At 39.1% G+C, this 10,000-nt stretch overlaps 1 protein-coding gene across 1 annotated transcript in view; it reads right to left on the minus strand.

Annotated features, from left to right (window-relative positions):
• Positions 1 to 10,000, minus strand: part of LOC138054099 (uncharacterized) — a 23,527-nt gene that overhangs the window by 12,295 nt on the left and 1,232 nt on the right. The window contains exons 2-4 of the mRNA XM_068900601.1: positions 5,271 to 5,524; positions 3,320 to 3,410; positions 2,234 to 2,350 (exon numbers count right to left, since the gene is read on the minus strand). Coding sequence (XP_068756702.1) covers positions 2,234 to 2,350; positions 3,320 to 3,410; positions 5,271 to 5,524 — 462 coding nt within the window. The remainder of the gene's footprint in view (positions 1 to 2,233; positions 2,351 to 3,319; positions 3,411 to 5,270; positions 5,525 to 10,000) is intronic.

Raw genomic sequence — 10,000 nt, forward strand, 5'->3', positions numbered from 1 at the left:
GGTCTTGAAATATAATTCCTCCAGTAGCTTTGGTTACAGGTGTCGCATCTTCTTGATCAGCATGCCGATTTGATTACTGTGTGAGTTACAAACTTATTCAATTGATCTTTCCAAAGCAATCTGTTGTCTATGACTACACCTAAACATTTAGTAGAACTGGTGAATTCAATTTCTGCAGGATCATTATACCTCTGATTTGCCTGCATGTAAAGTCGATCTCCGCAAACATCAAGATCAATTTTATAACCACATTATCAGTACTGTCCCCCATAATAAATGCTGTAGTATCATCAGCATATAAATGCAGTTCACCTTGTGAGATTGATTCCGAAAAGGTATTAACATAAATTGGAAAGAGTCTGGGCCCAACTATGGAGAATTGAGGAACTCCATACTTTACTCCAAGTAACTCTGACTTAATGCCGTTGACCTCAACAAATTGATGACGATTTGTTAAGTAGCCCAGTGACCATATAAAAAGGTTACCATCTATACCACAGGATTGCATTTTATAACACAGAATACTGTGGTCAACGGAGTCGAAAGCCTTGCGAAAATCGATGAAAATAACTCCAATAACATTTCCCTCGTCAACTGAAAGTTCAGTTCCACATTTCTGTAAGATATAATCAATAATCATTCAGAGGATAGCCCCTTGCGGTTCCTTTGTACGACTAATTGCTAGTGTGGATCTAAAAGATTCACATATAGCCGATTTGGTTATTTTACTAGGAATACTAAGCATTGCTAGAGGTCTATAGTTCCCACATTCTTCTCTTGCACCAGTTTTAAAAAGTCTTTTGACTTTTCCAACCTTTCATTTACTGGGATATTTTGCCTCTTTGAAGCTCATTTTGCCGATATTGGCTAGGCAATAGCTAATCTCTGCATGAACAATTCTCATTTCTTTTGATATTATCAGGACCACGTTCCTTTCTGATGTTGACATTTTGTAATTTAGGCAAGAATTGTTTATCTTGGAGAGGTATGTCATCAATGGTTGGAATGATCCTGTGAATGTAAGATAAAGGTGAGCCTCTTTCTGAGAGAATTTTTGAGGAAGCTTCTCTCCTCAGTGAAAAAGGAGTTCAAGACGTTTGCATTATCTTCATCATTGTGCACTAAGATGTTATGCTTGTTGCGCACAGGCCCAGTTCCTTCACTTTTCTTCTCTTTCCTGGTCATTTGCTTCACTATTCTCCAAAACTCACTGGATCCTTTTTCTGTTTTTCTAAAAGTATCTTTCCAGTGCTCCGCTTTTGCTTCTCTCATGAGTTTGTTTACTTCATCTCTTATAAACGTATATCTTTTCATTTTCCGGATCCTCTGTCTTTGGAGACTTGCGTAACTGCTCGTATCGTTGATTCATAACTTTTTGTATAGCTCCATTTACCCATTGTAGTGATTTTCTTCGAACCTTTACTTTTCTCTGTGCCAGAAAGTCTCTGGTAATGTTCTTGCACAAAGTTTCTGCTGCGCAATAGTTGTCAACTACTTCATCAAAAACATTACATGTATGCCATGGTGTAATGCTATTGCTTCTCTTAAACGATCTTACTAAAGTTTTACTAATTTTAAATGTGTCACCAGAACAATTAATGAAAAGCTAACAACTTCAAGTCAGCGATTAACTCTAATCATTAGATATCAGTGCCTAACCCAGCAGTTATTCTCTGCCTAAACAGAGTCAAGGTGTTGTTTATCTGCCAAAGCGGGTTAACTGAGGTTGTCAGGTATCACCAAATGTTACACCTGTATATGTGTCACGAATTATCTCACCTTATTTTGGAGCATCCATTCCAGTTACATCCTGGTGCAAAGATTCCATTACAAGGCGGATCACATAATTTATTCCAAAAGTAGTAGCAATTTACATCGCAGTTTTGCTCATCATTCAGTTCAAGTTAAGTTTGTCGTGTATTACTATAGAACAAGCAAAAAGTACTACACTACCAATCCTATTTCAGGATCGTCATATGCTCCGAGTGGAGATATGCTCCGTGATGCGATACACTTCTACCATAGACCACATTCGTATTCTCAGTATTGGACTGGAACTAGCTTGCAATGGAGGCTAATGAGGGGAAATATTTTCAAATGCAAATACTTTTTAATATATGCCCCCGCATTAGACTCCATTGCAAGCTAGTTCCAGTCCAATACTGAGAATACAAATACGACCTATGGTAGCATTTCAAAGCCTACTAAGCACAAAGAAAAATGTTCCACTTACGGATATCGCAGTAAAGTCCTATATAGTTTTTCGGACAATCACAGCTGTACTTTCCAGCTTGCTTTCTGCATGTTCCCCCATTTACACACGGGGATCTTGCACCGCATTCGTGTTTATCTATAAGAAAAATGAAGAGTTAACGTCTACTTTGGGAGTAGAATAGGAGCGGTGGTGGGAGCATTCGCTGTTCACCAATGTGGCCCGCGTTCGATTCTTGGACGTTCGTTGCTAAGTAACTTAAGCCTGATTCAAACGTCGCGCTATCGTCGTGCCGAACTTAATTTATGGAATTGAGTTCGACGTTAGCGCGACGTTTGAATTAACTGTCGCGCCAAGTTTTTAAGTTCGAAGACTTTGTCGAGCCAACGTCGGGCTAGCGAATTTGGCGCGACATTGATTCAAACGTCGTGCTCGGAGGGTTAAGGGTCCAGATCTACCTGATTTAAAATTTGAATTTGGTGCGACGTTTCAATCGGCTCTCGAGCTATGGTCGCGCTGAAGTCGAACTCAATTTAATTGAGTTCGGCGCGACGATAGCTAGCACGACGTTTGAACCGGACCTTAGAGCTATAGCAAGTAATTCGAGATTATTCCGTCTTGTTCACCTTGTACAGTACGGACGAACTATCCTGTAACTAGATTGAAAAGAACGGCTTTAAAGTAGGAATAGAAAATGAATGGTTCATTGTTACTTGCTCACGTTGTCGTCAAAACTTTCACGTTGTTTTGTGGATTATAGCAAAGAAATGCACAAAAATTCGTGCTGCACGTGCAGCACGGTTATTTCTCGTATTTAAACCAACAATATCCTTGCTTTTTGGCGTTGCCAACCAATATAGCTCCGTCCAGCTCTCCCATTTCTTGGTATTTACATAACTTACTACCCAGTGCTATACCGACTGCTGATTGGCCAATCGACTATCCAGGCCCAGGGTGCTCGAGGCTTGATAATCGCTAACCGGATTTAAGCACTATGGTAACCAAGAGAATTTGGTATTACTCAACCAATGGCGGGTAGCGCTAGCCATGCCTCGAGCAACTCGGTCCAGGCTGCCGTGACGTCACATGAAAATTCTCTATACTTGCCTTTGGCGTCGCATTGGCATCGAAAGCCACTCCTACTGAAACCGGCTTGGCATGTACAGTCCATCGGACACGGGTTGCTGCTGCAGGGATTCTAAAATGAAACACGAGTGCTATAAATTACAGAGAAACGTATGTCAATGTTTCAGATATTAATTACAAGAAAATGGTGCAAGCCTGCGTTGTGAGCTTTTCGGCGAGCGTTTTAGATGCTTTCAAATAAGACGAGGGCCAGAGGACAACAAGGAAGTAAAAGGGAGAAAACGAAAGAACGCAAGGAAGCTTCTTCTTTTTCCCTGCCTTCTCTTTTTGCTTTCCGGCGCTCAATTTTTGCCAACCCCAAAAAAAAAACGGAAAATCAGGTTTAGTTTGCTGCATATCCCGCGGAAACGCCTGCAATGGACTCCCGGGGTAGACTATTTCCAACTCATACTGGTAGGAGAAGAGATAAGTCTTCGTTCAATTAAATGCAAATATCTTGCAGTGGCTGCGGTCTCATCCGAATACGACGTAACTAAAGTTTAACTTAAAGACCCACCTTCAACCGACAAGCTTTTCGACCGTTTGTTTTTATTATGGAAATTCGCATTGCTTATCACAGCGATCTCATTGGATAAATTTCAGCTTTGGCTGGATTTTCATGTATCAGTGAAAATTGCCTTACGGCACGCAAAGCCTGTCGGTTGAAGGTGGGCCTTTAAGTTAGTGTCAAGTTACGTGACGTCATACCTAACTGTAGTTAGTGTTTTCGGTCGACTTTGCGGTCACACCACGCAGATAACTGCAGTTAGTTTTAACAAGCCTATGGATGACGTCAGAATTAAAAGAGGTTCGTGACGGCCCTTATTGTTGATCCGTGAAATGTCAACATTGTTGACCGACGTAAAGTGTGTCTAGTTTTTCTTATTATTTATTTTTTCCGAGAGGCAAACCATCGGAGAAAAATGCGAAATAAGCTGAGAATTTTAACGGATGCCCCACGCCGAAGAAGGCAAGTCTTACTGGTACTTACAGGAAAAGAATCCTGCGAGGAAGATTTGGACTTCATCGCAGCAAATACAAGGACGGCTGCACAGAAGGCTACACGTGTTGCTACCTTGTTATATGTAAATTTGTTGTTTTTGCTTTCCTTCCCCCCCCCCCCCCCCCCCCCCCTTCACTCTTGGTTTTTATTTTGCATATTTATATATGCTCATCTCGCACGTGCGAAAAGTATTGTCACATTCTGATTGGTTGTTTGCTTGTAAACTTAAGACTAACCTATCACTATAGTTAGTCTGTATTGTTTTGGATCACCGAGGAGTAAATTTTCTAACTATAGTTAGAGCGAATAGAGAAGCGGTCAGATTACCGAAATAGCTAACCATAGTTATCGCCATCTTAACTTTAGTTAGTAGCCCAGATTTGACCGCAGCCACTATGTGTAACAACACTATTTTAAAGTGTGCATGTAATTACAGGTGAAAATATTTACGACCTTAAAGTGACTGATGACCATACAAAAATTTTATTTATGACATAACAATGAAAAAAAGACAAAAATGGATATTTATGAATAAGTGTAAGCGAAATAAGTTAATATAAACGTTTCGATGTCTGCATGTACTAAACTCAAGTAATTAAAGAACTTAGTGACTAATTTGAACAAGTCAAATCAACATATGCAGTGTTGTACTTGACACATAAGCATGTTAAGTATATTCAAGTAAGGAGTTTTCCCGGATAGTGTTTCAGACTTGGCTTCTTCAATTTTATGAACAACATCTCATTAATTAATCAGTCAAACTTTCCGTCGCATTTCTTAAGGACGGAAAAGTTACTGATGAGGCCGCCTATATATAGTTTTAAGTCTGTGTCGTTCAAATGCTTCCCGATTGCAGAAAAAGAAGATTGCAGAAGCCAAGCCTTAAACCACCTTCCAATTTAGGGCAAGTCTTACATCTAAGTGCCTTACCTCAATTTCCAAATAAGTGTGGGCCTTTTTGTATCTAATGAAAGATTCTTTTTGACTTGAAGTAACATCGTTCAACTCACACATCAGCTTTCCTCCCTCCAAAGGTCCCATATTTATGGACACACAGTTAGGATCCATATAGCAGTTCACTCGACAGCTTCCTTCATTTGGCACTTCACTGCGGCTGATCACGTGACCACACATGACTTTATTTGGTATTCGTTCTTTGAAAATAATGCTGCGGTCATAATTTGCTGTCAAAAATGGTGTAGGCAAAGACTGAACGGGATTGAGACAGTTCAAAAGTGTCGTTCGGAATCGCATAGGCTGTTTAAATGGCTGATTTTTAGTTTTTGTGCTATCGATGATGGTCACAGCAATATTACACTTACAATAACACCAATGTTAAAAATGAGATATTATAAGAAGTTTCTTTAAAAAAAAATTGTCTTGCTTTTTTCAGGATTCTTCGCAACTGCTTTAAGTTGCTTCAACTATGATGACTATGCTGATATAAAACCATTCGTTACAAGCAGACAAAATATATGATATTCCCTCTGTTCTTCAATAATAAATAGTGTTACCAATTCAAACTACTCCGAAATCACTTTAACCTTTCGCTTCCGTATAGCTACGCTGAGAAATCCTTGGCTTTCAGCCAAACTTACTTTCTTAAGTGAGAAAGAAATTTTCGGTCTTATCAGGACGGGGGGACAGGGAGTTAAGTCTAATCAGTTGAAGAGGTTCAAAACAGTTTCAATGGCTTTCAGTAAACTGTAGTTTTTGGAAGGATTGAATCTACCCATCCGTTTCACGTAGCGGCAATATTATGGTACCATATGAATTCATTGGTGTGAAGTAATAATTAATCAATTCAATCAATCAATCAATCAATCATTAATAAATACATTAAACAACAGTGGTCCCAAGAGGCTATCATGTGTCTTTAAACGCCTACATCTAAAAAACGAACTGGTTTACCCTCAATTTTCAATGCTGGAAATTGATAAGCAGGCTAAGATTAAACCTTTTGCAAAATCCTCTGGATGGGATTCATAGCCACTCTTACGAATGGAAAATTTTAAGGTGGCTCTGAATAGGCTACAGATGATTTTATAACTTTGCAAAGGTTTTTGCAACGGCTTCGCCTCCTTATCAATTTCCAGATTTTGAACATTTAAAGACAAAATATAGGGCGTTTTTAGAAGGCTCGTTTGTTGCAATAGTGAAATTTTACTGATGTCACATTAATGAATGCATCTTGCTTAGCAATTATCATTTCATTCGTTGATTCACTCATTACGGGAACATTAGAACCCACAAATGACCAGCTCCCAACGTCACTGGCTTCATAGCTCAGTTGGTTAGAGCGTCGCACCGGTATCGCGAGGTGACGGGTTCAAACCCCGTTCAAGTCCTGAAATTTTCAGGGTTCTCTACGCAATTTCTAAAACTGCGTTCATAACTGCGAGGACCATAGTTTCACTTGATCAGCAATTATTGTTTTTTCATTTGGTACAATAACATTTCTGGTTACATGAAACAGCGTTGTATAGTTAGTCCTTTGAATAAAACACTCCCTCTAAATTGCATTTGAAAAGATTGCACCGCGTTAGCCTCCATTGCAAGCTAGTTCCAGTCCAATACTGAATATTCCCATATATTAGCCTCCATTGCAAGATAGACAGTGTCCGTATCTGCCTTTCTGAGAAACAATTGCACACGTACAGGAGCCTATATATGAGTAGGAGCTTCCCTTTCCCACACAATCCCTACATATGAGTCAACCATTGCGCATATCTTTCTATTTTTAGAACGTCACGAGTTCTTCGGCTATACACGCACTGTTTAAAATGGCATATCACAATGAAGTAATTGTTAAACGAAGACAAAAGTAGCAAAAACAATGCTTGCAAGCTGTGCAAATTGATGTAAATGTGAGTCTCCTGCTGAAGAGTTAGTTCTAAAAATAGAAATAGATATATTGCATAAAGAGGCTCTTACGCATAGGTCTTTCGATTCGCAATGACTTTCGGAGTGAAGTCATGACTTTTCCCTTGAGGTTGTCATAACAATGCGATGTCAGGCTTACATTCACCCAGACGATCAAACTCCTTCAAGGTATATTTCCCTGGCAAAAACTCAGTTGTTTAATTAGGTTACGACATGCCACGATTCAGTACCCAGAGAAAAAAAAAAGACCGCTTATTTATCCTTACCGAATAGCGGGCTCGAGACCTGCGTCTATTATCGTGTTGTTTCCTAGGACAAAATTCTCTGCTCCACGCTCTCTAACCCTAACCCTAACAATCTCTCCCTTCCCAGGTGTATAACCAAATGGCTAAGGGAGACATCCCTGCGATAAACTTCATGATAAACTGTGTGAGCTCTAGTGGCTCGCTAGTCTTCCTTTCATTAGAAGGTTTAACGTCTCGGTAAAAGAAAATGAGGTGTCCGCGGAAAATTGAAATTGTCGTGCCGCTATTGTTTGTATTGGGTCAAATTATATATCATATTAAAGCTAATAGATTGAATTATTTGAATAAAGTTTTCGTTTTTTGGTATTTAATATTGCCTTTTGGTTTTGAGGCCTCAAACTCAGAAAGACCGAGTCTGCTGCTGAAGCTCCTTCCCCTTCCGCACTTTGATGCATTTTAGTCATAGATAAATGCACTCCAATACTGTGTGAGGAATTTTAGATATGTCAAGAATTGAATGAAATATCACGCACCAAAGTCGAAACTCTGATCTCATACTTAATTTGGGCAGAAAAAGTCCCATAAATTCAGTCTCCGAAGACAAACGAAAAATTCCTCATGCGGTATTTAGGGTAGTAAATCATCTATTGGAACTGACATTTTGGAAGAAATATCTTAAGACGGTGCCTACTAATTCAAAGGTATGTTTGTGCAGTTTACTGAATATGGGGGAAAAGCAGATCTTAACAAGTGTTATTACAATCCAAAAAGAAAATTGGGGGTTACCACGCATTTTTCGAAGATAATTAATCAACAATATTTGTAAAAAGTTTTAAAATACAAAGCAATGCATGGCGTTCTTTTCCAAATTGAAGCTTAATTATATCTAAAAATTGCGTGCTTACCCCCAGTTTTCTTTTTGGATATCGAGATCACTTGCTAAGTTTTGCTTTCTCCGCATAGTTTTGAACCGCGCAAAAATATCCCTGTATTAATAAGCACCAGCCGCAGGAAATCTGAGTATCTCGAGATGCGCAGAACGTATGCGCAATAACAATAGCAGGCACCGTCCTTAAAACCCGTCGGGACAGGGCGTCCGAGAAGTTGTAATTTTGGCGTCAAAAATCGAGCTTGAAGATTTCGCGTGCAGTTCACGGTCTGCTAAATAACTCCGCCCCCTGTTTGAAATGCAATTATAGGTACCCAATCCTTTCACGTGTGCTTGACATGATACGTCAATCATTTTTGGCATGCAGATTATGTCGGGAAACAAAGAAAAACAATTTTAGCGGTTTTAAAAATTATTTTTTCAGAATTTTTTTTCGAGAAAATATACTTCACAGCCCACCGAGTCAAGATTTGCAAAAACAAAAAACTTGAGCGAGATTCCCAAATTTACCTTTAGCGAGACCTTAAATCGAGAATAGTTCAAGAACCTAGAGGTCCAAACTGCCAGACGTTTTTCTCTTTGAATTAACTTGTAAAAACTGTGTTTTGTTTTCGATTTTTGCTGCTGAGTTTAAATTTATTATTACAACAAGTGGCACATTGGAGGATTTTTGTGTCAAACTTAAGCTTGACGGGGACTCATTGTTCGCGTGTTAATAATTAATTAGGAATTCATCGTTTCTTAGACATAAAAGCACTTATTTTAATTAATTCAAGTGAAAGGTTCCTAAAATAAATGGGTTCCGAAAACACTGAATTGAGACAAATTAATATTCAATATAGATAAATGATAGGGGCCAGGAGCTTGTTTGTCGTAATAAAATTGTTGTGTGATATCCTTTCGATATATTCTCTTAATTCAGAAACTCATTCTATCTCGGAGAAGGTGTTCGGTATAAGATTACAAAAAAGCTTTTAATTAAGCAGGAAGTTTCCTTCTTCAAAGATGTTTATAGTTCATAAGATTGTTGATTTTGTATAGTTTCCTACACGAAAGTATCATTTTGGGCGTTATCATTCGCAACTGAATTCGCTTTGACGAAGGGTTAATATCCCTGTTGAGGTTACTTTACTATTATCAAATCAGCTAATCCGACGAAATGACCTTTCTTCGTTCACCCGCCGTCGCAGAATCGACAATAGGGAGTTCAAGAAATGATGACGGCACGTCAACGACAACGGCACAAAACAACTAATAATATCATTGGCTGAAAGAGGAACCATAGAACGTGCTGCGCGTGCAGCATTGAAGCTTTTGAGCGCAGCTTTTGGCAGTACTTCGCACAACACCACCACCAACAACAACAACAACGTGAAATCACCAAATTTGAGGTTTTGACGGCAACGCGGTGAACATACAAATGGAAACTTTTCAGTTTCCATTTTTACCGGAAACCGCTCCTACCATGTTACTTTCACGTATTGTACGACGTGAAGGAGATTGATTAATCGCCAAAGACCTAAGATAGGCAAAATCATATATTGAGGAAACGATCGCCGACGCCGTCGTAGATCTTAAAATCTCTAAGTTCTCTGTTAATTGACCCCCTACATTTTCCGATAGTCCAGTTACGTCTAATATTT

Source organism: Montipora capricornis, chromosome 1, assembly GCF_036669925.1.
Source record: "Montipora capricornis isolate CH-2021 chromosome 1, ASM3666992v2, whole genome shotgun sequence".
Lineage (NCBI taxonomy): Eukaryota > Metazoa > Cnidaria > Anthozoa > Scleractinia > Acroporidae > Montipora > Montipora capricornis.